A 27,943-nucleotide genomic window follows, 5' to 3' on the forward strand; every position below is an offset into this window, starting at 1 on the left:
CCAAATCCAATGATATCTAATGGTAAACCGCATGCTATTGAAATTGCCATTTGCTATCGGCTGATCTTTGCTGCCAGGTGACGATGTCTCTTCTTATTTACTACCAACTTAACTATAGTTACCGTTCTGCTGCAGTGTTGCAATTTAATTCCTAAAATCATGGACTACGTGTGTGTGTGTGTGTGTGTGTGTGTGTCTGTATTTGCATGCGTGTGTGTGTGTCTGTCTCTGTGTGTGTAGGTGCTGAGTCGGTCCTGACCGCAGGTTGTCGGTCTCGTCCCGCGTCCTGCCCCCTCCCCTGCCTGGAGCCCTCGGCCTTACCCCGCTCCCCCCCTCCTTCTGGAGCTGGTTCTCTAGAAGCGCCGCCCCCCTCCTCCCCTCACAGGACTGCCTTAGCCCCTTCCCCCCTCCTCCTCCCCCCTTCCCCCTCCACTCCTCTGGAGCTCCGCCTCCAGGAAGAGCACTCCACCGATCCAGGAGAAGAAGATACAGGGCTAGAGTCCTGTCGCATGGCGGCGACGGGCGACCATAGCCAATCGCAGAGCCCCTTTGAACTTGTTGCCGAGGCAACGACAACCACCAAAGATATCCACCAATCACAAGCTGAGCCTTCACAGAGATCAGAGGAAGAGGAGCCTACGGAAGGTGTCGCTTCCTGAAACCTCAGAGCAACGGCCAATGAGGGAGACCAGGAAGTGGAGGAGGAGGAGGAGGAAAAAGAGAGAGAGGAGGACCAATCAGAAGGGGAGTTGGAGCTGGACCCCTCCTCATTGGACCTGGAGGTGATGCGTCTGATGAGCTCGTCCCCGCCCCCCTCCCTCCTCCCCCCATCCTCCCCCAGCTCCCCCCTTTCCCTGCGGGGGCGTGGCCGGACGCTCAGAGCTCCGCCCCTCTCGTGTCGACCGGCGGACGACCTGGCGCTCCGGCTCAGACAGTCTCCGTTCTCCACCGAGGCCTCGCCCGAAACCTCGCCCGCCCGGCCGCCCCTCACCCCGCCCCCTCTCACCCCGCCCTCGCCCCGCCGCAGGAGCCCCGAGTCTCCGCCCCTCTCCAAGGTAACTCCACAGGACAAAGGTCGATTCGTTTAGGCCGCATTTAGACTGCCTGGTACAAGTGATCCAATCCTGTTTTTTTGCTCACATGTGGCACAGATCGGATATGTATTCTGAATGTGTAAACAGGGAAAAAGCACAGGGGATTGGATATTCTCAGATCCCTTTCAGGCCTCAATCACATGTTGAAATAAATCTGACTGTCATCTTAAACGGACAGATCGGATAGCCCCCGTCTTTGCGAGGCGCATGTTATTGAAAATGCAACAATCTTATACTTTTCCGCATTTTAATGACATATAACGCTAGTCAGCCTCAGATAGTGCTGCCTGTAGCCTGCAGCTAGGTGGCTGGCTAACAAGCCATAGTCACATAAACAAATGGGATTCAAATGTGTCAGACAATAGTTTTATACGCGGGACACAAAGCTACAGCCAACAGCAGCAGACAAGACTTCGGGCTAGTTAATAAATGCTAGCGTTAGAATCACTAGTTAGTGGCAGCATCGCAAACGTTAGCTAGTGCTCAGAATCTTTGGCTATCTTCTTCTTAAAAAAAACATTAAACCAGATTCTGGGGATAACATTACCCAGCATGGAATTCAAGATAGCTAAAATGTGTTATTGACAATCTGGCTGTGCTGTCTATTAGCTAGACCAGCCAACTTGCTAAGCTTTAACAAGCTAATAGCAGCTACCTGAACATGTAGCTATGGTTTCAACAGTCTTTGCTTTAACAAGCTAGTAGCAGCTATCTGAATACGTAGCTATGGTTTCAACAAGCTAATAATAGCTAGCTAGTAGGGCTGCACGATTTATCGTATTTTCATCATCATCGCGATATGAAAATGCGCGATGAACACATCGCAAAAGTCACGTGTTATCGCAATTTTTTTTTTTTTTTTTTTTTTTACAGTGCACATGAATGCAACATGCAAGATACTGGCTGAATAAGTGTCCAAATGTTCATGTCATTCTGGCCAATACTTGACTTCTGTTATAACATTTCAGTCTGGAATATGGAATATCTTTCAATAATTGTTATGACTAAAAGGCTAAAAGTAATCTCATGTGTAAGAAATTACTGTTCTACATTGAGTAAAAATGTAAATAATTAACTTTTGGTTTTGGATTTTTTTTTAGCTTCAAGAGTGCATTTTTGTTCGTATGACCCTCAACACAGGCTTTGAGAATCCTGTGCCACTTACTGATACCTATGCTTAAATTAACACACTCGTATTGCAAAATGAATTTAGGCCCTCACTGTAATACTTCAGAATAGGCCTGGGCGATATGGCAATTTTTTTTATCACGATATGTTTTCTTATATCGATCGATGTCGATATATATCACGATATAAATTTATTAATAATACTAATTGCACATAAAAAGCACGTGAAGAATTTTAGGGGCACAATTAAAATTCAATGCAGAGCGATGTAGAATGTATTCGATACGACTCTATTAATCTCTGACCGGTTACAATTAAGTTGAATTAAATTCAAAGTATTCTCATGAGAGAGGCTCAATGCAGCTCATTGGCTATTGTTGTCATTAAATGATAACCCTTTATTTAGTCATCTGTTTGTCCATATTATTCACTTATGGCTTTTTAATGTAACTTGAACCATTTGCATTTTCAGCTTATTATAATTGTTCTATGCTTGTTACTTGTTTTCCCTTATACCACTGGTCTTTGGTGTGCTTATTCTGTTGTGTGTATTACATTATGTTATTTTAGTGCAATGAACGTCTTGGTCCAAGGCTAGGTGTTGATTATGCAGCTATAGTTAGCTGCTGTTGGTTTGATAAAGGAAGCAAAGACTGTTTAAACTAGGGATGCACCGATTGCCATTTTCTTGGCCGATTCCGATTTCCGATTTTTGAATAGTCTGACTTGCCGATACCGATTTTTGCCGATTCCGATTTTTTTTTCTAAAAACAACAATTGACAGCTTACACAAACGTTTTTGTAACTTTGTTTAAAAATTAAGATTCATAGAACAATTCTTACATCTAATGGGGATCCAAATAAACAAATAAACAATTCTTATCATTTGCATGAAGTAGGACCTTCTCACTCAAACACATCTCAAAATAAAAGTGTTCCAGGTTAGGCTACTGGACAGAGCTTTTTTGTGCAAATACAATGAATACAAAAATTAAATTAAATCCAATAGCCTATATCCCACAGCTATCATGCATTTACTTTTCCAAAAGAAAACAGGTGCAACAGAACATCAAAATGATCCATGGACAAGGAGTTTATAGACTGGCTCCAGACCAGTCCTCTTGAGTAGAGGGGAAATGAGTTTATGAGTCACACGATCTTCAGTCTGAATATCAGGCGGAGTTTACACACAGTCCGAAGTTTGGTATGCGTATTTTTATCTGCCATCCGAAAAAATATCGTCACGCACAGAAAACGTTGCACACTTGTGAGTCCGATGCATTTTTATTATTATGTCCGTCGTTCTCATGTCGTTCTATTTGCAATACGAAACAAATAGTCTCTCCTGTATCCACGTCACGTTACAACATGACTTGACAGGCTGAGGCAGCAGCGCTGATGTGGAATGGAAAAGCAGGTCGGGGAATGGTTATCATACTGGACACAATGCTCGCGTTCACCTCGCCAAGCCGGCTGTGCGCGGTGGCGGGTTGCTGGAGCACCGCTTCCCGGGGAGAGAGAGCAGAGAGAGAGGGGCCAGTGAGGTGAAGCGAGCCGCTCTGACTGGACTCCAGCCGAGCGGGACTCGGCCGCATCTCTGTCTCCACGGCTTATTTTCGACTTGCATGTGTGACAAACTGCGAGCTTTGTCTACTTCACTGACGGTGAAAAAAATCCACAACGAGGAAGGTATGCTGGCGTGTGTGGTGTGGTGGCTGGGTGCCTGTCTCGGTGCTTTGGGGTGCGCGCACGTCATGTGAAAATCGGCTCACAGAATCGGCTATTTAGAGTGACCGGAACAGATCACCGATCGAGGCCGATCACGTGAAAATCGGCCATTTCCGGTCACGTGCCGATCGATCGGTGCATCCCTAGTTTAAACCATAGATGTGTAATGTTATTCGGATAGCTGCTATAGATGGTCTATCTAACAGGTAGCATAACGTTAGCAAGATTGTCAAGTATGAAGATATTAACGTTAGCGCGTAAGCTAACGCGATGTAGATGCTAATTTGATACCATTCATGACAGCCAGCTACCGCTACCCATAACCAGAACTACTGTCTGCTGCAGCTTTATCTCCCGTGTACAAATCCACGGCCTGACATATTTTAATTCCCTCTGTATATGTTACTGTTGTTTTGCCGGGCCAGGCTCTAACTGAGAGAAGAGAAGAGCCAGCCGACTGCGAGGCTCTGGGCAGAGAAATGGATTCTTCCGCAAACGCGTGCATCACATGGTTTATTTTCCATTGATGCCATTGGTTCCACTCAGTGTTGCCTTCAAATACCCCCCAAAAACGACACGTTATTCACAATAAGCATTGCTGTGCTAAGCTGCGGTCATCTTTCTGAGGGGTTTTGAACGCAACACTGAAAATATTTTATCGAAATTACAGCTCATAAATTTATCGTCGTTATCGTGGCCGTTTTTTTTCGTGAAAATTTTCGACATCGTTTTATCGCCCAGCCCTACTTCAGAAGTTGAATTTGAAGTTCAGCATTAATACATTTGTCATTTTTTGTCTTAGATTTACCTTTGTGTGTTATTGCAATATAAAACTACATAATTGAGAATCGATTCTAGATTCTGGAATCGAGAATCGTTGGAATCGAGAATCGATTCTGGAATCGGGTCGTGACCCCAGGAATTGGAATCGGATCGGATCGTGGCTTAGCCGGATCGGAGCACCCCTACCCATTAATATTTTTGTTTATAGCATTTATTTATTTATCGCAGGTCATATCGTCATCGCAATATTGAACAGTGTTATCGCACATCGCAGCTTTTCCTCATATCGTGCAGCCCTGCTAGCTAGATACATACATAGCTATATATAAGTACCCAAACCTTTGTGTCCGCATGCGGGTTGTTACAAGTGTTAAGTGTAAACACAGGTATCGGATATGGACCACTTTTAAAAGTAGATGTTGTTGTCTCCTCCCAGTCACTGACCCCTCCTTGTTTTTCTGCTCCTAGCCCCAGGCTCCGCCCACCACTGTGCTCCCCCTCACCCCAAAGATCGGCATGGGGAAGCCGGCCATCTCCAAGAGGAAGTTCTCCCCGGGCAGACCCCGGGTCAAACAGGTAGCCCAGACAATTTCACTAGATATCTCTGCAACACAACAGAGAGCCAAAGTCCCTCCCCTTCAGGGTCGGACCCTATGCGCACCAGCGTCTTAAAAAACATGAATGGTGGTGAACGGCGAGAGACAATGTTTTTTTTTTCATCCCGTTTGATGTGTGCCACTGGGTACACATGTGATGTTTGTCAATTTAAAAGATAACTTTGCAAGTCAAGGACGTTGCAGTTTGTGGTACAACTGTTGCACTAGAAGTTATAAATTAGAAAGACTACGCACAACAAGTCGCATAAGTGACGTGTCTCCCGCCAGTCCGTGTTGGTGTGTGAGACGAGAGATGTAGTTGATTGAGCGGTTTCATACAAACCTTATTATTAATTTCTACAAACAATTGCAATAAAATAAGTGTTATAGTTTTATATGTGAGCATAACAGTTTGCCTTCAATGATTCAAATATGCCTTCAAATATTACCGTGGTTTGTTGGACATGCTCTTTTGTGACCCAACAACTTCCACACTAGCCACTCCCCTTTTTTTAATTAACTCCTCCCCCATTGAGCCACTTTCAGCCGTGCTTGTTGTTGCTGTGCCTACGTCATTACATCAATAAGTCGGAATATTGCCATTATTACGATCATGATATGTATTTTTCACAGTATAATAAATTAACAAGGTAACAATATATTTATTCACCTTATGTCGCCCCGCCCACTTGACCCAGTTGTGTTATGACTTCCTGTTCAAAACACCAGCTGTTTTACCTGCTCACTAGTACTGTACTGTCACAGGAAGTGTAAACACAATAGGAAGTAACTGGCTGACCCCTGTGTTGGAACATAAGGTGAATAATGATAGGATATGGTACACCCCCAGAGCAGACTAGCCTCCCTCCTCTTCCTCCTGTCATCCATCTCTTCATTCAGCTCCACAGCATCATGTTTGCTCCCCACACACACACACACACACACACACACACACACACACACACACGTTTGCATGATGTTGGCATGATGTGAGTGAACACGCTGCATGAAGGCGTGTGTATGTGGCTGACATGTCAGAAACTAGAAGCCCATTTCAACCCAGCATTCGTGTTCCCACCACACAAATAACTTATGTTTACATGCACAACATATTCTCCAGCAGCATGATGTCACGCATGCCATTATTATGTCATCATGTCCTGATCACATCACAGCACTGTTCTGTTGGTTTTGCCTGAGGTTTGCTTTTCATTTTGACTTGTGGTTTTGTGGCTGTTGCATTTATGTTACTGCATTTTGTCCCCCCCTCCCCTCCACCACACCGCCTCCTCCTCCTCCTCCTCCCCCCCCCTGCTGACCCAGGGTTCGTCATGGAATCGCAGGGCAGTGAGCCCTCCCTCGTCCTCCCAGGATTCCACGGGGGAGGGTGGGTGGGACAGCCCTAAGCCCCGCCCATCGGACTCACCCCTGTGGAGCATGAGAGTGGTAAAGAAGCGCATCCTAACTCTTAACAGGGCTTTATAGGCTAAACTACTAACTGTAGAGAGTTACTGAGCTCCACCCCTCTGGGCTGTGAAGCTGGTAAATGAAGTGCACCTTTCATTAAAGGATCAGTTCTTTGATTAACTCACTCACAGTTTTCCAACCGGCCTCCGTCAGCCCATCAACTGGCGATTGCTGATATGTTCGCACATATAATGTGATGTAATGTATTATGTGTGTGCAACACCTGCAGGGGGCGCCACTCGCCAGACACCGTCGACATCTGCCGTCTTTAATGTGAAAATCACGTCTTACTGAAACATTACGGCTATAATACACTACTCCCCTTAAACAAACAGACAGGCAGAGAGACAGACAGGCAGATAGGTGGAGCTCACAGTGCAAAAAGTGTCTGAATCTAACAGTTCAGTATACAGGCTGCTTCTGTGTTGTTGCTTTCATTTCAGTTGCTTCAGCTTCAGTTGGACTTTGGCAGGTATTTTAAAGGTCCCAATTCGTGCAGCTGTAACCTCTTAAAAACGTGTGTCTCTGGTCCATAAAACATGATTCTGGATTAATTTGTCGAAAATATAGCAACCCCGTTCGTTCTGACGGAGTTGTCACTTCCTCATCTCGTCGCTTCCCAAGAATGGTCTGTTTCTATAATATATTCAGAACTAACAGTTCCCATTGGCCGCTGAGGGAGGCCAATCAGATTAGCGTCCGTGGACCAGCACGCTAGGTTGTGTCCACAACTAACGTTAGCAACGAGCTATCGCTAACTTAAAGGTTGCTACGCTAAAGAGGACATCTCAAAATGCCTAGACTTACCGAATGCACCTCTGCAGTTGCTGGATCACGTACAGTTGGCGTCGCTCCAGCTAGAAGTGTTAATTTTGTGGCTATAGACAAAATGGTGCAGGTAGCTTGTGTGAGAGAGACCGCGCGCAGTATGCTTAAGGACCCGCGTGACGTAACATTAACCCGTCTGGGGGAACAGAGTGTAAGGGGCGTGGCTTGAAGGAGACTGCAGGGGGAAGCTGGATAGGGACAAATCCAACTCTGGCAGTTCTGAGGTTGTGACCACTCATTACAGGGAGGGATGACAGCAGTATATATGCATTTACAAGTAAAAACAGCTTTTGCACGGAATGGGACCTTTAAATCAGAGGAAGCATAGCTCGTGTAAACTGACTTATTTTTTCTCCAGGCTACTTTGTGTTTAGTTTCAGTCAGACTGTGGCAGTTATTTTAAATGCCAGGACGCATCGCTCCTAATCGACACGATGGTTTCTGCTCCTGCTCCTCTGAGCATTTGTAGTTTTACTTCGCTTCAGCTGAAGCCATCAGGCCCAGGAGATGTTAACATGTCCTGAGACTCACAGAATCAGTCTGATAGCTGAAGCCATCAGACCCAGGAGATGTTAACATGTCCTGAGACTCACAGAATCAGTCTGATAGCTGAAGCCATCAGACCCAGGAGATGTTAACATGTCCTGAGACTCACAGAATCAGCCTGATAGCTGAAGCCATCAGACCCAGGAGATGTTAACATGTCCTGACACTCACAGAATCAGCCTGATAGCTGAAGCCATCAGGCCCAGGAGATGTTAACATGTCCTGAGACTCACAGAATCAGCCTGATAGCTGAAGCCATCAGGCCCAGGAGATGTTAACATGTCCTGAGACTCACAGAATCAGCCTGATAGCTGAAGCCATCAGGCCCAGGAGATGTTAACATGTCCTGAGACTCACAGAATCAGTCTGATAGCTGAAGCCATCAGGCCCAGGAGATGTTAACATGTCCTGAGACTCACAGAATCAGCCTGATAGCTGAAGCCATCAGGCCCAGGAGATGTTAACATGTCCTGAGACTCACAGAATCAGTCTGATAGCTGAAGCCATCAGGCCCAGGAGATGTTAACATGTCCTGAGACTCACAGAATCAGTCTGATAGCTGAAGCCATCAGGCCCAGGAGATGTTAACATGTCCTGAGACTCACAGAATCAGCCTGATAGCTGAAGCCATCAGGCCCAGGAGATGTTAACATGTCCTGAGACTCACAGAATCAGTCTGATAGCTGAAGCCATCAGGCCCAGGAGATGTTAACATGTCCTGAGACTCACAGAATCAGTCTGATAGCTGAAGCCATCAGGCCCAGGAGATGTTAACATGTCCTGAGACTCACAGAATCAGCCTGATAGCTGAAGCCATCAGGCCCAGGAGATGTTAACATGTCCTGAGACTCACAGAATCAGCCTGATAGCTGAAGCCATCAGGCCCAGGAGATGTTAACATGTCCTGAGACTCACAGAATCAGTCTGATAGCTGAAGCCATCAGGCCCAGGAGATGTTAACATGTCCTGAGACTCACAGAATCAGTCTGATAGCTGAAGCCATCAGGCCCAGGAGATGTTAACATGTCCTGAGACTCACAGAATCAGTCTGATAGCTGAAGCCATCAGGCCCAGGAGATGTTAACATGTCCTGACACTCACAGAATCAGTCTGATAGCTGAAGCCATCAGGCCCAGGAGATGTTAACATGTCCTGACACTCACAGAATCAGTCTGATAGCTGAAGCCATCAGGCCCAGGAGATGTTAACATGTCCTGAGACTCACAGAATTTGCATGACGGAAGAGGGCGAGGCAGCTCTGAATGATTTCACACGCTCTGCTGACAGGTGGGCTGTGAAGCTGCTGGATTGTAGGGATAGGCTGATGAAGTATCTCTCCTGACACGGGACAATATATATATTTATAAATATATATATAAATTGTACAGTATATAAATGTATAGCTTGTCTCCTTTCCTTATCTCATCTCTCCTCTATCTCCTGTCATCTCGTTGTCTCCTCTCTCTCCTCTCCTCTCCTTGTCTCCTCTCTTCTCCTTGTCTACTCTCCTCTCACCTGTTTCTCCTCTCATCTCCTTGTCTCCTCTCTCTCCTCTCCTTGTCTACTCTCCTGTCTCCCCTCTCATCTCCTTGTCTCCTCTCCTCTCTCATTGTCTCCTCTCTCCTCTCCTTGTCTACTTGCCTCTGTTTCCTCTACTCTCCTTGTCTCCTGTTCTCTCTTCTCTCCTCTCCTCCTTGTCTCCTCTCTCCACTCCCTCCTCTCCTCTCTCTCCTCTCCCCTCCTCTTCTCTCTCTCCTCTCTCACCTCTCCCCTCTTCTCTCTCTCCTCTCCTCTCTCAGGGTCGTGGTTCGGGCTTTCCGGGCAGGAGGAGGTCTAGAGGAGGAGGAGGAGTAGGAGGAGGACGAGGAGGAAGAGGAAGGAGCAGGATGAAGATGCAGGACAATCTGACAGTTTCTCCTGGAGTAAGAACACGCGCACACACGCACACACACACACACACACACACACACACACACACACACACACACACACACACACACACACACACACACACACATTACCAGGCACGGGGGGGCGGAGGGGGCTCAAGCACCTTCCCCTTTGCCCTTTGCTCCTTGCTCCTTGAAGTGGCCTAATTGTCCTGGTCTCAGAGGCTGTAGCAGGCTCATTTTTCCACGTAGAGTGAATGTGCTGCTGTCACTCGCTCACCGCGCCAAAGTTACACTACATTTTGGCCAGGGGAAAAGCGGGCATGGCCATATTCAAAGGGGTCCCTTGACCTCTCACCTCAATATATCTGAATGATAATGGGTTATATTGGTACACACAAGTCTCCCTTTACAGACTTGTCCACTTTATGCTAATTAATTTTTTTGTTGTTGAAAAAAAACAAAAAAAAAACATGCCGTTTTTTGCTTGCATTCTTAGCCCAATTGTATCGCGTGTGATGATCTTAGCCTAGCTCCTGTAGTAGCCATTTCATTGTAGGGAGATAATTTTTTGATACTTGACCTCACTGTATAAAATGAGCTGATGTGACCTCGAGGGTAATAATCACAACCTGATGAAACTTTACAAGCACATCGTAGAGACCTAGGGCATTCAGGAGATGTATGGCATGGGGCTGGCCATCATGTTTCCATCATCATGTTCTAAGCCCTTATATATTCTAAACATTCAACATCTGAATAGATGCCTCATCAAAACATGACAGATTTATGACTAGAAAACCTTGACACACTGAGCTGCACCTCAAATTAATGTTTCAAATGATGAAAAACCTGGAAAAGTCATTTAAAATAGAAGTTCCAGCCCCTGGAAAGGTTATGGGGGAAAACATCCCAAAAGCTTTGGAAAAGTAATGGAAAATTGTTTCATAAATATTTTCATGTCATTAATTTGCGCTGAGTTTAAAATAATGAATGTCCTAAGAAATAACCTAACGTTCACAATATAAGCCGGCACGGGATCACTAATGTTACCGAAAAGCTAGTTGGGCGCCTGAATTGAAGGTAGCTCCATGTCGGCGGGCAACGACAACCGCATCAGACCCAGACCCCCCGGGACTTGACTAGCAAAGTGCAGGTTGTGTTGTGGCAACACGTTTGATATGTTGAACATGAGAGTGACGGAATTAACCAGCCATGCGCAAAGGAGGCAAACATCAAAGCATTGCTGCTTGTAAGTTAACGTTGAGGTTACTGCAGCCTGGCTTTCTCACCACAGCCACAGAGGGAACTGCTATCTTTACACACAGCAGATGTCTCTCTTCTCGGTTACCAAGCAGGTACTTCTCAGACTCGCACTAGAAAGTCATGTCAGCAGTGTGTAGCCTACAATATCAAACGTAATGTGGCATTTATAAACAAGCTTAGCCTATGCCTAATCACACATGATTAAACTAACGCGTTTCATGTTCCTTTAGTGTGCAGTCGGAGGCTGCGTGCGTCCATGTGCGTGTGTGGCGTTAAACTACATCCACAGTGAACCAGAACAGCTCCATCAAAATGCCAGTCAGCTATCAGCATGAGCTGTGAGAGAGAGAGAAATGCACTTATTTAATTCAGTTACAATTTCAAACAAAGTAATTTATCGTCCCTATACCATTTGAAGCAGTGATTGATAATCAAATCTATTCATAATGTTTTTCTGCAAATTGTGTCTCAGCATTGCCAGGTTGATTCTAGCACTCAAGATTAGGGGTTAGCGATATATTCATATTGTGATATGAGTCTAGATATGGTCTTAGATTTGGAATATGGTGATATGGCATAAGTGTTGTATTTTCCTGCTTTTAAATGCTGCATTACTGTCAAGTGAGGTCATTTTCTGAACTTAACCAGACTGTTATAGCTGTTCTATTATTTGCCTTTACTCACTTAGTCATTTTATCCACGTTACTGAGGATTATTTATAAAAAAAAATCTCATTGTGTAAATATAATTTGTGGAGAGTGATTTTGTCCATATCGCTCAGCCTTACAACTGAACATTTAGCCCACTTTGTAGAAAATACCAAGATATATATCATGTATCGCCATTCAGCCTAAAAATACAGAGGCATGATTTTTAACTCTCTCTTTTTCTTTCCTTCTCTCTCTCCCTCCCTCTTTGCAGAGTGTGTATGTGGAGTCATTCCAAGTGAAGGAGGAGGAGGAGAACTCGATGCACAACACGGTGGTGCTCTTCTCCACCTCCGACCACTTCACCCTGAGACAGGTACAGAGAGATGCTCGTCTCCCAGCTATCTCCCCCCCACTCATCATCACCGACATCATCATCTCCTCATTCATCTCCGGTTCAGTCCCCCAACCACTCACACTGGCTTCTGTCAGCCCCATCCCCCCAAAAACACCTGGACTCGACCCTGACATCATGAGCAAATTCCGGCCCGTCTCCAACCTCCCCTTTCTGTCAAAAATACTGGAACGTGTTGTCACCTCCCAACTCAAAACCCACCTCAACTCTCCAACGACCTGTTCAAACCATTTCAGTCAACCAACAAGTCTGTTACCTGCTCGATCTTTCATGGCACAGAAGTGCCACAGTAATGCGTGAGCACCTCCAACCAAAACACGTTGGATCCATGGATGATGATGCCGGGGAAGGGAAGTGTGTGCATATCACTCTGCTTCACAGCTGTTCTTAGCCTTGATGAGGCTGCGTTCACAGCCTCTTCCTGTGTGCAGTAGCGATGTGGATACATTTCACCTTAATCATGCACGCTGAGCTGAATTCATCTGTGCTAACCTAAAATTAGCTAGCTCAGCTAGCTTGGAGTCGCGAAACAGTTTGCGGTTGCTTGGCTACACTTGGGTGGTGTTAGTGCAATCCTGAGGGAACTGCTTTTGTTGCCGGAGACAAATAACAGACAGAAATCATCTGTTGTCTCAAATGAGTTAAAACAAATGCTATTCTTACTTTCTGAATAGCTTTTACAACTGTTGTATAAAAGCAATATCCCACTGGAGGTCGTCCTGTTGTTACCGTATAATCGTCATGGCTGTGATGATCTGCAGCCTTGTGCCTACGACTGAATCACAGCCGTGCTGATATACAGGAACAACAGTCATATTGCTTTAGTAGTTTGTGGATGTCAAGTCCACTGTATTCTGTATTTCTTTGTGTGTAGGACCTGTGTGGTAGTCTATTTATTGTGTGTGTGTGTGTGTGTGTGTGTGTGTGTGTGTGCAGGACATGTGTGTGGTGTGTGGGAGTTTCGGGCAGGGAGCTGAAGGCAGACTACTGGCCTGTTCTCAGTGTGGACAATGTTACCATCCCTACTGTGTCAACATCAAGGTCAGTACACACACACACTCACAGTGTAAAAATTAAATAACTGGTAACTGATAATTATCGATCAGCTCATCATCTTGTTCAGTTAATACAGCTACAGCTTGACACTCCCTGCCCACAACAGAGGCCAGTAGGCGGAGATTTAGCCGGCTACCGGGGCTTGGGGAACCCCCCCTGCGTACACTAGTTCTGCGCAAGCACTCGTAGCTCTCTCCTTCTTTTACCGACTTTCTCACTAATCCCGCGGCTGTTTACATGCTTTCCAGATTTGTTAGTTACTTAGCTTAGCTGTTAGCGATGGCTCCTCTCTCTCCCTCTCGGTAAGATGTTAATGTCTACGTTAACGTTACACATACAGCAACATTACTTGCGGTAGTGGGAGAATTCTCCCGCTATTGTTGATGTCCAGTGTGATGGCAGAGACACTGGGAAAATGTTGTTTGTTTTTTTGCTGCGTCATATGTAATGTTAGTTTGTTTATTTGCTGCGTCATGTGTAATGTTAGTTTGTTTATTTGCTGCGTCATGTGTAATGTTAGTTTGTTTATTTGCTGCGTCATGTGTAATGTTAGTTTGTTTATTTGCTGCGTCATGTGTAATGTTAGTTTGTTTATTTGCTGCGTCATATGTAATGTTAGTTTGTTTATTTGCTGCGTCATGTGTAATGTTAGTTTGTTTATTTGCTGCGTCATGTGTAATGTTAGTTTGTTTATTTGCTGCGTCATGTGTAATGTTAGTTTGTTTATTTGCTGCGTCATGTGTAATGTTAGTTTTAAACATGGAAACCCGCAGCTTCCTTTTAAAGGCACAACAGCAGCTAGTTAAAGTGACGGCACCGAACTTTGGGAACTTCTAATACCGAATCGTTTTGAACAAGTCAAGTCAAGTCAAGTCAAATTTATTTATATAGCACTTTTCATACACAAAGGCAATTCAAGGTGCTTTACAAAAAAATAATTGAAAAAACAAGCAGCAAAGCAATGCATATATAAAAAAAAAACACAGAATATACACTCAAATTAACAAGCATGAAACATTATTTCTGTTTTAAATAAGTTACAAGGCATTCTTCAGTATTATTATTACATGTACAGTCCATTTGTTGGAAATGTACAGGAAAAAAAAAAAAAAAAAAATTACAGGCCGAATACAGGTTTATTCTGCCGGGCTGGAAAGAGGCAGTAGTTTAGTAGCAGTTAAAAAAAAAAAAGTATTAAAATAGTATCAAAATGTATGTATACCGTGCAACACTAGTCTGATGTCATTCAAATCGACCGCAGACCCCTGAATTGAATCAAAATCATATCGTGGCAGACTTTGTGATATCGGCAAATATCGTATCGTCGTCCAAAATAATATATATAATATTGTATTGTGATGAAACTTGTGATTTACCCCCCTATCGCTGATGTGACAATTGACGAAAGTTGTGGTGAGGTCTTAAATATATATTGAAAAGGTCTTAAAATGTATTGAATTTAACTTGAGGATTCCTGCATATACCCTGTAACTGCGATCCATGTTCCACAGGTTATGCGTGTGATCCTAAACATGTTAGGTGTGTTACAGGTCACGTGTGTTATCCTAAATGTGTTGCGTGTGTCACAGGTCACGCGTGTAAAGTGTTCCGTGTGTCACAGGCCATGCGTGTGATCCTAAACATGTTAGGTGTGTCACAGGTCACGTGTGTTATCCTAAATGTGTTGCGTGTGTCACAGGTCACGTGTGTGATCCTAAACATGTTAGGTGTGTCACAGGCCACGCGTGTGATGCTAAACATGTTAGGTGTGTCACAGGCCACGCGTGTGATCCTAAACATGTTAGGTGTGTCACAGGTCACGTGTGTTATCCTAAATGTGTTGCGTGTGTCACAGGTCACGTGTGTGATCCTAAACATGTTAGGTGTGTCACAGGCCACGCGTGTGATGCTAAACATGTTAGGTGTGTCACAGGTCACGTGTGTGATCCTAAACATGTTAGGTGTGTCACAGGCCACGCGTGTGATGCTAAACATGTTAGGTGTGTCACAGGTCACGTGTGTGATCCTAAACATGTTAGGTGTGTCACAGGTCACGTGTGTTATCCTAAATGTGTTGCGTGTGTCACAGGTCACGCGTGTAAAGTGTTCCGTGTGTCACAGGCCATGCGTGTGATGCTAAACATGTTAGGTGTGTCACAGGCCATGCGTGTGATGCTAAACATGTTAGGTGTGTCACAGGTCACGCGTGTGATGCTAAACATGTTAGGTGTGTCACAGGCCATGCGTGTGATGCTAAACATGTTAGGTGTGTCACAGGCCATGCATGTGATGCTAAACATGTTAGGTGTGTCACAGGCCACGCGTGTGATGCTAAACATGTTAGGTGTGTCACATGTCACGTGTGTTATCCTAAATGTGTTGCGTGTGTCACAGGTCACGCGTGTAAAGTGTTCCGTGTGTCACAGGCCATGCGTGTGATGCTAAACATGTTAGGTGTGTCACAGGCCACGCATGTGATGCTAAACATGTTAGGTGTGTCACAGGCCATGCGTGTGATGCTAAACATGTTAGGTGTGTCACAGGCCATGCGTGTGATGCTAAACATGTTAGGTGTGTCACAGGCCACGCGTGTGATGCTAAACATGTTAGGTGTGTCACAGGTCACGCGTGTGATGCTAAACATGTTAGGTGTGTCACAGGCCACGCGTGTGATGCTAAACATGTTAGGTGTGTCACAGGCCACGCGTGTGATGCTAAACATGTTAGGTGTGTCACAGGCCACGCGTGTGATGCTAAACATGTTAGGTGTGTCACAGGTCACGCGTGTGATGCTAAACATGTTAGGTGTGTCACAGGCCACGCGTGTGATGCTAAACATGTTAGGTGTGTCACAGGCCACGCATGTGATGCTAAACATGTTAGGTGTGTCACAGGCCATGCGTGTGATGCTAAACATGTTAGGTGTGTCACAGGTCACGTGTGTGATGCTAAACATGTTAGGTGTGTCACAGGTCACGCGTGTGATGCTAAACATGTTAGGTGTGTCACAGGTCACGCATGTGATGCTAAACATGTTAGGTGTGTCACAGGTCACGCATGTGATGCTAAACATGTTAGGTGTGTCACAGGTCACGCGTGTGATGCTAAACATGTTAGGTGTGTCACAGGTCACGCGTGTGATGCTAAACATGTTAGGTGTGTCACAGGCCACGCATGTGATGCTAAACATGTTAGGTGTGTCACAGGTCACGCGTGTGATGCTAAACATGTTAGGTGTGTCACAGGCCACGCGTGTGATGCTAAACATGTTAGGTGTGTCACAGGCCATGCGTGTGATGCTAAACATGTTAGGTGTGTCACAGGTCACGCGTGTGATCCTAAACATGTTAGGTGTGTCACAGGTCACGTGTGTGATGCTAAACATGTTAGGTGTGTCACAGGTCACGCGTGTGATCCTAAACATGTTAGGTGTGTCACAGGTCACGCGTGTGATCCTAAACATGTTAGGTGTGTCACAGGTCACGTGTGTGATGCTAAACATGTTAGGTGTGTCACAGGTCACGCGTGTGATGCTAAACATGTTAGGTGTGTCACAGGCCACGCGTGTGATGCTAAACATGTTAGGTGTGTCACAGGCCATGCGTGTGATGCTAAACATGTTAGGTGTGTCACAGGTCACGTGTGTGATGCTAAACATGTTAGGTGTGTCACAGGTCACGTGTGTGATGCTAAACATGTTAGGTGTGTCACAGGTCACGTGTGTGATGCTAAACATGTTAGGTGTGTCACAGGCCACGCGTGTGATGCTAAACATGTTAGGTGTGTCACAGGTCACGCGTGTGATGCTAAACATGTTAGGTGTGTCACAGGTCACGCGTGTGATGCTAAACATGTTAGGTGTGTCACAGGCCACGCGTGTGATGCTAAACATGTTAGGTGTGTCACAGGTCACGTGTGTGATGCTAAACATGTTAGGTGTGTCACAGGTCACGTGTGTGATGCTAAACATGTTAGGTGTGTCACAGGTCACGTGTGTGATCCTAAACATGTTAGGTGTGTCACAGGTCACGCGTGTGATGCTAAACATGTTAGGTGTGTCACAGGTCACGTGTGTGATGCTAAACATGTTAGGTGTGTCACAGGTCACGTGTGTGATGCTAAACATGTTAGGTGTGTCACAGGTCACGTGTGTGATCCTAAACATGTTAGGTGTGTCACAGGTCACGTGTGTGATGCTAAACATGTTAGGTGTGTCACAGGTCACGTGTGTGATGCTAAACATGTTAGGTGTGTCACAGGCCACGCGTGTGATGCTAAACATGTTAGGTGTGTCACAGGCCACGCGTGTGATGCTAAACATGTTAGGTGTGTCACAGGTCACGTGTGTTATCCTAAATGTGTTGCGTGTGTCACAGGTCACGTGTGTGATGCTAAACATGTTAGGTGTGTCACAGGTCACGTGTGTGATGCTAAACATGTTAGGTGTGTCACAGGTCACGTGTGTTATCCTAAATGTGTTGCGTGTGTCACAGGTCACGTGTGTGATGCTAAACATGTTAGGTGTGTCACAGGTCACGTGTGTGATGCTAAACATGTTAGGTGTGTCACAGGTCACGTGTGTGATGCTAAACATGTTAGGTGTGTCACAGGTCACGCGTGTGATGCTAAACATGTTAGGTGTGTCACAGGTCACGTGTGTGATGCTAAACATGTTAGGTGTGTCACAGGCCATGCGTGTGATCCTAAACATGTTAGGTGTGTCACAGGTCACGTGTGTGATCCTAAATGTGTTAGGTGTGTCACAGGTCACGTGTGTGATGCTAAACATGTTAGGTGTGTCACAGGCCATGCGTGTGATGCTAAACATGTTAGGTGTGTCACAGGCCATGCGTGTGATCCTAAACATGTTAGGTGTGTCACAGGTCACGCGTGTGATGCTAAACATGTTAGGTGTGTCACAGGTCACGTGTGTGATCCTAAACATGTTAGGTGTGTCACAGGTCACGCGTGTGATGCTAAACATGTTAGGTGTGTCACAGGTCACGTGTGTGATGCTAAACATGTTAGGTGTGTCACAGGCCATGCGTGTGATGCTAAACATGTTAGGTGTGTCACAGGTCACGTGTGTGATGCTAAACATGTTAGGTGTGTCACAGGCCATGCGTGTGATGCTAAACATGTTAGGTGTGTCACAGGCCATGCGTGTGATCCTAAACATGTTAGGTGTGTCACAGGTCACGTGTGTGATCCTAAATGTGTTTCCATGTGTCACAGGTCACGCGTGTGATGCTAAACATTAGGGCTGTGGCGATTCACTTATCTCCCGATTCGATACTATCACGATTCTTGGGTGGTTGGAAAGTATTGCGATTCTACGATTATTGCGATTCGATATTACGATTTATTGCGATTTTTGTTTCTTTTTTTCTTTTATTTTTTCAGTTTGTTTGCTTTTTACACTAGATTAGAACATGGGAAAAATTGAATCATACATTTGAGACTGTATATTATATCATGAGTAGGGCTGGGCGATATAGTTAAAAACAGGGGCGGACTGGGATCATAATTCAGGCCGGGCATTAGATACCAAGCAGGCCAGGCCGATATGGGCCGACGCGCGTGAAATTTGGGCCGTTTGAAGCCAGATTTGGGCCATTTGAAGCCAGATTTGGGCCGTTTGAAGTCCAATTTTACAATGAGATGCACCCACTTTAACCCTGAAGTGTAATTATTACTTCAGACTAACTAATAAAGTAATAAAACCACTAGTAAACCAGTAGGTGGCGCCTGGCCTGCTGTTCAGTGAGTGGCCTGACTTGCGGGCACCCAATTTTTTTTTTTTTTTTGCGATTATCGATTCTGGAATAAAAGATCGATTCAAAAAATCGTGACATTAAAAATCGCGATACTTAGGTGAATCGATTTTTTCCCCCCACCCCTACTAAACATGTTAGGTGTGTCACAGGTCACGTGTGTGATCCTAAATGTGTTTCCGTGTGTCACAGGTCACGCGTGTGATCCTGACCAAAGGGTGGCGCTGTCTAGAGTGCACGGTGTGCGAGGCGTGTGGCCAGGCCAGCGACCCGGGACGCCTGCTGCTGTGTGACGACTGTGACATCAGCTACCACACCTACTGCCTGGACCCGCCCCTAACCAACGTGCCCAAGGGAGCCTGGAAGTGCAAGTGGTGCGTCTAGCTGTCAATCATCTGCCTGCCTGTCTGTCTGGCTGGCTGTCTGTCTGCCTGCTTGTCTGTGTTTTATCCAAGAGTGTGTATTACTGTGTGTGTGTGTGTAGTTGTGCGGAAATGTGTGTGTGTTTCTAACAGTGTGTGTGTTCCTTTAGGTGTGTGTGGTGTGTGCACTGTGGCTCCACCTCCCCCGGGCTGCATTGTGATTGGCAGAGTAACTACAGCCGCTGTGGGCCGTGTGGCAGCCTGAGCCACTGTCCGCTGTGCCAGAGAGCCTACGCACACCATGAGCTCATGCTACAGTGTCAACAATGTGACAGGTAACAACAACAGAAACTCATCTTGTTTATTATTTTATCACTAGGTTTACACAGTTATGAGGCCAACCCAAGACACTTGGTGGCAGCAGCGATCTCATACGAGCCGCTGTTTGTGTATCTCTGTAACGTTTACATTATGCTGTTTTGTTAGCTTAGCTGCCCCAGTAAAGCTAGCAGGCTAACCCCGCGCGGAGCTTCAAATAACGTTACTGTTTAGTTGACAGTTATGTTACGGACATGTGGTGTGGAGACCCTGTCAAACCCGACACGGGGATGTTGGACAGACGCACGCGGGAGCTTCTGCCTTGTGTGGAGCACGTGTTTTGAATGTCACAATAAAAGTGACATTCACTTGCTCCTGGACGTGAACACATCTCTCGTCCCATCTGTTTACTGTGGGCAGGGTAACAGCTGCAGCTAGCTAATGTTTGTCAGGCTGAGCCCACGTGTATTATATGAGAATGCATGCGTATCACAATGCAATAGTAATGAGTGCCGGGAGAAGTAACTTGCAGGACCAGCAATGACTCCTGATGATAGCACACGTTAGATAGCTCGCTAGTCTAACATAAGGTAACGCAGTGATTAGCATTAATGACTAACATTAACTGCTATGCTCCGTTACGACGTAACGGAGTGGTCCTTTATAACCTTAGCCATCCACAGTCTGTGTTTTCAGCAGTCCCTTGAAGAAATGAACAACGATACAGTGTTATTAATCGTGGTTAATGTTAACGTTCCTCACACCTCCACGTTTAACGCTCACTCGTAGTTAGGTTAACTAACGTACGGTGTTATTAACGTTAGCCAAGTCCCTAGCCTCTATGCTAAATTCCCATGTAGCTATGAAAGAGGCACGGATGCGCACACACAGACGCAGGCACGCCTCCGACCTGCAACACCTGGGTGTTGTAGTTTTTAAAACTAGACTGGTTAAAACATCCATATCAGTGAACTCACATTCTGTTTCGTTCTGCGGTTCCGTCTGCCCTCCAGCCCTGGGCAGGCGTTTTCACAAACTACTAAGTGCACGGGCCAATCAGGGACCTGCCTCATAGTTGACATTGTAACCGGCCAATCAGGAATGCCGCTGGCAAAACTGTAATGGCTGCCTCTCTGGCTCGAGCAGTAAGTAACATCAACGTTCGTGGATTAAACAAGAACAAGACTATGCAGCAGCAGAGTTTCTCTGCGGATTTTTTTTCTTCTTTCGAGTGGTTTTGGATTTGACTGGATCCGACGTTGATTGGCTGAAGGACTGGATTTGGCGATGCTGATTGGCTGAAGGAGTTCTCTGTCAAAGCAAGTACTTCCACCAACTGAAATGACTGTGGACTGCTTTGAGTCCAGACGGAACCGCAGAACCAAACAGAATGTGAGTTCACGGTTCCGGACGGTTTTAACCAGTCTTACCATTTAACCGCACAACACTAACGATGTGTGCCAAAAAACCCTGGGAAAGGTTTCTAAAGTCTTGACTTGATATTTTGTGTGTGTAAATGATGGTAATCTACATGAGACTTGAGACTGAGTTGGGTTAGGGGCAGAGCTGTGCTGGTTTGACTGGTAAACTGCTTTATTTATTTATTTATTTATTTATTTATTTCAGGGACAGTGCAACATTAATGAACATTTTCATGTAAATGTGCCGGATTATAGCCTTAGCTAATTTCCATCCGCAGTCCCTCGACAGGTGAGGTACAGAAAAGTTTAAAAGAAGAAATAAGAAAATTAGTGCATACGTAGGGCATTCATACACATACAGCAATGTAAATGACACATACATACACATAGGGTAAACACAAACAACACAACACAAATGAAACAAAAACAGGGAACATTAGGGATATTAACCAAGGTGGACACAGGACTTTCAAGGACATACAAAAACAACACATAAAACAAAAAGGTTTAAATGTGATCGCAGGTTTGATTTGATCTGAGCCATGACTTTAACAGCCCCTTAAAGGTGTGAAAGCTGCTACTCTCTCTGACTGACAGTGGTAGGCTATTCCATAGTTTGCTGCCCCCATAGGACAAAACATTTTGTCCGATAGAGGACCGTCTCAGAGGTAGTTCACAGTCGCCTCTCGACGAGCTTCGCGTGATGTTCTGGGTAGCTCTCCGTTTGATAAAGCGGTGCTTTGTGTGTGTGTAGGTGGGTCCATGCAGCCTGTCACGGTCTGACCACTGATGAAGAGGTGGAGGCTGCTGCTGACCAAGGGTTCGACTGCTCTCTGTGTAGAGCACACACACGCAGCAGCTTAGGTACGCACACACACACACACACACACACACACACACACACACACACACGCACGCACGCACACACACACACACACTTTTTTGTTTGTTTGTTTCAGGTCTATATAGATCACTGAGAGGTTGATATGCTGTTCACTTATGTGTGTGTGTGTGTGTGTGTGTGTGTTGCAGTGAGATCAGACAGCTTTGAATCTCCCTACATGGCTCAGATCGTGTCCAGGAGCAGAGAGCCTGGTAAGACTCTCCCTCTCTCTCCTTCACTGTGCTGTAATCAGTGTTGGGAAGTAACGAGTTACTAGTTACTCGTTACTGTAATAATATTACTTTTTCCAAGTAACGAGTAGTGTAACGAATTACTATAGAATATAAGTAATAATATTACAGTTACTTCAAGATAAACGAGCTCGTTACGTTAGTCGTTACATCTTTTGTTGAGTCCATTCTGCGATGCCGCTGCGCTGCAAAACGACACGCAGTCAGCATTCACTGATCACAAGCAGCATGGCTTTAACGCTCCCAAAACAAGGTGACGTCACCGCAGAGCCCATTCAGAGCAGCAACAGGCAGGCACACCTGACACCTCGCTCTCTGTCCTGCTGAGCCGAGGAGGAAAATCCGTGGCTGCGGATATATTCCCATGACTTTGTTTTTGTCGGGAAGAAAGGTGACACGATTGAACATCAAAGTCAAATGTAAACGGTGTCCAGGACAGGTAGGCTACTAACACTCTTTCCACTGTGAAAAACACGACCTCAAACTTCCTAACGTTACGAGACGAGAGGACAGCACAACAGAAACCGGAAAACTGTTCAAATACAGAGATAACGTAAAAACTCACAAGCTGGTGGACATCAAACATTGCTGTTATTATTGTCAGGTTAATGTTAATGTTGCAGAGCTAACGTTATTTGTGACACAAACTTGTTAAGCAAAGATGTAGCCTATACGTATTGAGTTTGCATTGGCAGTGCATACTGCATTCTATAAAACAGAAGCTGTTAAGATTGCATCTTGTCAGTCATCACTTTGAGCCAGGTGTGCTCTTCATCAAGCATCTCTGTAGGAAGCTGTGCTCTGGCAAAGCGATTAGTTTAAATGGAACGGCACATAATAGACCTAGTTCACACATTCGCACCGCAAAGTCTGCATTTTGAAGAGAAAATCGCTATGGGCCTTTTTCACAACGGCCATTTGTGTCTAGAAGACAGAGTATACACAGGTGCAACCAACTAACTAATTAAGGCTCCAGCACTGGAACACCTAAATGGACTGGAAGTTGGAAGCCCTAATTAACATCTTGGTGCACCTGTGTTACCTCCTGCCTTTTAGACACAAAATCGCTGCAGTGAAAAAGGCCTATTGCCATTTGTGTGGAATGTAACGGAAAAGTAATATAACGAGTATCTAACGAATTACTTTTGGCATGGAGTAATAAGTAAAGTAATAATATTACTTTTGAAAATAGTAACGAGTAATATGTAATATATTACTTTTTTAGTAATGAGTGCCCAACACTGGCTGTAATACTATATTTACTGTAATAACAATATCAACTGTAATATCTGTTCTGTGTAGACACAAAGACATAAACAAAGACATAAACATGTAAGATAATGTCATCTAATGTGGTGTGTGTGTGTGTGTGTGTGTGTGTGTGTGTGTGTGTGTGTGTGTGTGTATATACAGACACCAAGACGTACAGGCAGGACGGAGTGTGTTTGACAGAGTCGGGTCTCTCTCAGCTGCAGTCTCTGGTCCAACCCCTGAGCTCCCCCCGCCGTCACCGCAGGTCTGTGTGTGTGTGTGTGTGTGTGTGTGTGTGTGTGTGTGCGTGTGCGCGTGTGTGTGTGTGTGTGTGTGGCTTTGTGAGGGAGACATGAGTTTGGGTAGTTTGGAAGATGATTGTGAAGCAGCTGTGGGTGGAGGTACTGCAGGTGCGCCGTGAGTGGTCGGCCAACAGTCTGCAATCAAATGGCTGTAACTCATTTTTCAAGTTAGAGTGACGATCCTGGTACTGTACCATATGGATCTAGAAGACCTGAGGCATATATTGGTGCCAAGCTTGTCATGCTAGCTTGTTGGGAAGGGGGCTAAATAACGCTCCAAATTTTGGCGAGGGAAAAACTATCTTCAAAGGGGTCCCTTGACCTCTCACCTCAAGATATCTGAATGAAAATGGGTTCAGTGGGTCTCCCGTTTACAGATAAAGCCCCTGACACACCAAGCCGACAGTCGACCCTCGGCCATGTCTGGGCAGTGTAGACCGCTGGTCTACCGTGTAGACCAGCGGTCTACACTATTGTGAGGGTGATGATTGTTGGTGTGACCGCTCTGTGTCTGTCCTGCAGGTGTGAGTGTGTGTGTGTGTGTGTGTGTGTGTGTGTGTGTGTGAGGGAGATGATTGTTGGTGTGACCGCTCTGTATCTGTCCTGCAGGTGTAACGTTAAACCCAAGCTGAAGCTGCGGATCATCAATCAGAACAGTGTGTCTGTGCTGCAGACGCCCGACCACGACGCCACCCCCGAGCAGGAGCACCCCCGAGGTCTGAGTCACACACACCTGACACAAACTGACAAAAGATGACAACGACAAAAACTCACACAAAAAATGATACAGACGAAAACTGACAAAAAACTGACAGAATTCAATAAAAACTGCACACTTAAGGTCCTTACACATCGGGAGCGTTATTTTCGTGCCATTAATTCGCACCTCAATAATATTTTCCGAACCTACATCAGTCAATGCAAACGCGCATACTAATGGCGAAGTTTCGCTGAGCGTTATTGCGGTGTTTATTTTTTCGGATCAAGGTCGATTTTTCAGGAATTTGCTTCCGACGTGTACACATCTGTTGCTGTGATTGACAGGTGAGTCAAAATTCACATTGCAATTTCACGCTGTATATATGCATCGCTCTTGGTGTGTAACAGCCTTCAGACCTGCTGTTCAAACTCTCTCTCTCTCTCAGTCTCTCTCTCTCCAGGGGAGATGGAGTGTGAGGTGAAGTCGGACTCCAGCCCAGAGCGAGACCACGCCCATGATGATGACTTCACCAAGGAGCTGGAGGTTACTGATGGCAACAAGAAGAGGAAAAGGAAACCCTACCGGCCTGGTGAGGGGGGGGTGGAGTGGAGTATGGGCTATGGGGTGGGGGGGGAGGTCATATCAGTGGGGGGGATTCAGCTGAAGTCAGGTGGGTTCAGGAGGAGGTAGTGGGGGGTGTTGGTAGGGTCCTTGGTGGAAGGGAAGGGGCTTACGGGCCTTGTTGGTGATGCTGATGGCAGTTGGGGAAGAAGCTGTTCTTGTGGCGAGAGGTTCTGGTCTTGACAGACCTCAGTCTCTTGCCGAGGGCGAGTGCTTTGAAGAACTCGTTGCTAGGCTGGGAGGGGTCGGCCTTCTTGGTGAGAGCTCTGATGTTCAGCTCCCATTTCATGTCATGGCTGATGATAGATCCCAGCAAGCAGGAGGACTCCACAGTTTAGACTGGGGAGTCACCCTGGGTGATGGTGGGAAGGTGGAAGCTGTGTTCCTCCTGTAATCCACAATCATCTCCACTGTCTTTTGAGCATTTAACTCCAGGTTGTTTTGACTGCACCAAGTCACCAGATGGTCGACCTCCTGTGTGTATTCAGACAGAAAAGCATACAGTCTTTACCTCTCCTGTATGTGTAGAGGTGACTGCAGGCAGGTTAGGTCCGCAGGGGGAGGTTAGGGGTGGGAGAGGAGTGCGATATGCATTGTTTATTATCCCGTAACAGTGATCTCGTGTGTTTTCCCCTCTGGTCGGACATTTGATCATCCGTCTGTATTTCGGGAGGGTATTTAGGATTTTGTTAAAGGGATAGGCCAACTTTTTGGGAGATTCACCTATTTGCCATATCGCCCATATAAACAAGATACACAATGGCTTCATCGTCACTCTCCGCACAGTATACAGTGAGCTACAGCCGTCCAGTTAGTATCGCCAAGGAATAGACCCTTCTCACGGGGGCCATTTTGTGTCGAGAAGCCAGGGTAAACACAGGTGCAAGCAAAACACTAATGAGGGTTTCAAACTTCCAGGATTGGAATTTGGAAACCCTCATTAGTGTTTTGCTTGCACCTGTGTTTACCCTGGCTTCTCCACACAAAATGGCCCCCGTGAGAAGGGTCTATTGGAGGAAACGGTAGAGCTGTTTAAGTCACCAAAAACACACATTCTAACAGCAACACAAACACTCACATGTACATGATGGTCATGAGTACTCACCACGCGATGAAATAATAATCCATAGTTACGTGAAATGAACGTCATTCTCGTAGTAAACCCACACACCGAGAACTAAACAAAGATGAACTCAAGTTACTTCCTTGTTTACCTGTACACAGCGCGTGCGCCTGTGTGCAGCGCTCATGCAAACAAGGAAGTAACTTCAGTCATACTCCGTTAGTTCGGTTGCTCTTTGTCTGTTTGAGGCACAGTGTGAAATCACTGTGTCTGGCGGCCATGTTTAGAAAGCTATCTATTTACCTTAAAAAAAAAAAGAGCATTTCTCGATATGGCAAATTGGCGAATCTCCCAAAAAGTTGGCCTATCCCTTTAACCTCTCTGCAGTGTTTATAACTGATTCACTGGCAAAGAAATAGCTCCAAATATACCCAAATCTTCTTGTCTCGACTTGTTTTAGCGAATGAAGTGGCTAATTGTGCTGCTAATCAAACTAGCAAGCGATAAACATCTTTCACTTCCTATACATACTTCACAATAAATGCGTCTCATTAGGTTTTCAACTGAAAACCTTTAATTTGACGGAGCTGCACAGGAAATGGACGGAGCCTCAAAATTACATGCTGCAGGAAGCAGTGCAGGAAACGGGCGTTCAGGGCGCAGAGTGGGAATTCTCCCTATTAGAAGTCAGTGTACCATCAAAATGATGTAAAAGCTAAGGTACAAAAGTTACATAATGGGGCTTTAATATTAGTGTTTCAAATATTAACATGAATAAACTTATCATGTGACCTCATGTCTCTATTTTCTCTCTCTGATTCTCTCTCTGTCACTGCCTGTCTGTCTCTCTCTGTCTCTGCCTGTCTGTCTGTCTCTGCCTGTCTCTCTGTCTGTCTGTCTCTCTCTGTCACTGCCTGTCTGTCTCTCTCTGTCTCTGCCTGTCTGTCTCTGCCTGTCTCTCTGTCTCTGTCTGTCTGTCTCTGTCTCTGCCTGTCTCTGTCTGTCTCTCAGGTATCGGGGGCTTCATGGTGCGACAGAGAGGGGGGAAGGCTCAACGCTGCCTGAGCAGGAAGGATTCAGCTGAGACAGGCAGAGAGGAGGGTAAGACATACGCCCTGTTCACATTACAGCCACATCCGATTTGCTGCTAAAGTCAACAGCTGGCGCGCGAGTGGGGTAAAACCGCCCATATATCTCATGGGCTGACTCACCAAAAAGACGGTGCTGCGGCTCTAAACTACATGTTTGGGGGTTCTAGAGCAGAACACAAGACGTCTGCTCAGATGTGCGTTTACTGCGGTGGTTAAATCCCCGATCGTGTCTGCCTGGGCTGGGCTATCAGCTAAATTCTAACTTTGCTGAATGGGTAGAACGGGAGAATTTACCCCACCCTGACCCCGCCCCCAGGCTAACCCAGCGTCTATTGTGGGCGTTCCTAGAGCCTGTATGGGCGTTCCCAGACATGCGGACTGTCTCTATTGTCACCCTTTGACATCGCCAATGCACAACGTCATCGCCCTCCCAAATAGTCCAGCAATGATGTGTAATAAAGAA

The 27,943-nt window shown here is 45.7% G+C and overlaps 1 protein-coding gene across 1 annotated transcript in view; it reads left to right on the forward strand.

Annotated features, from left to right (window-relative positions):
* Positions 1-27,943, forward strand: part of LOC310798517 (histone-lysine N-methyltransferase 2C-like) — a gene marked incomplete at its 5' end in the record, with an annotated part of 164,777 nt that overhangs the window by 39,470 nt on the left and 97,364 nt on the right. Inside the window, 14 exons of the mRNA XM_083661052.1 lie at positions 668-1,055; positions 5,202-5,309; positions 6,653-6,775; positions 9,970-10,092; positions 12,247-12,348; positions 13,324-13,428; positions 19,410-19,591; positions 19,750-19,914; positions 22,073-22,182; positions 22,351-22,413; positions 23,866-23,974; positions 24,615-24,721; positions 25,151-25,294; positions 27,401-27,490. Coding sequence (XP_083517178.1) covers positions 668-1,055; positions 5,202-5,309; positions 6,653-6,775; positions 9,970-10,092; positions 12,247-12,348; positions 13,324-13,428; positions 19,410-19,591; positions 19,750-19,914; positions 22,073-22,182; positions 22,351-22,413; positions 23,866-23,974; positions 24,615-24,721; positions 25,151-25,294; positions 27,401-27,490 — 1,919 coding nt within the window. The remainder of the gene's footprint in view (positions 1-667; positions 1,056-5,201; positions 5,310-6,652; positions 6,776-9,969; positions 10,093-12,246; positions 12,349-13,323; positions 13,429-19,409; positions 19,592-19,749; positions 19,915-22,072; positions 22,183-22,350; positions 22,414-23,865; positions 23,975-24,614; positions 24,722-25,150; positions 25,295-27,400; positions 27,491-27,943) is intronic.

The sequence above is a fragment of the Poromitra crassiceps genome (genome assembly GCF_964638095.1).
Source record: "Poromitra crassiceps genome assembly, chromosome: 2".
In the NCBI taxonomy this organism is placed as follows: Eukaryota; Metazoa; Chordata; class Actinopteri; order Beryciformes; family Melamphaidae; genus Poromitra; species Poromitra crassiceps.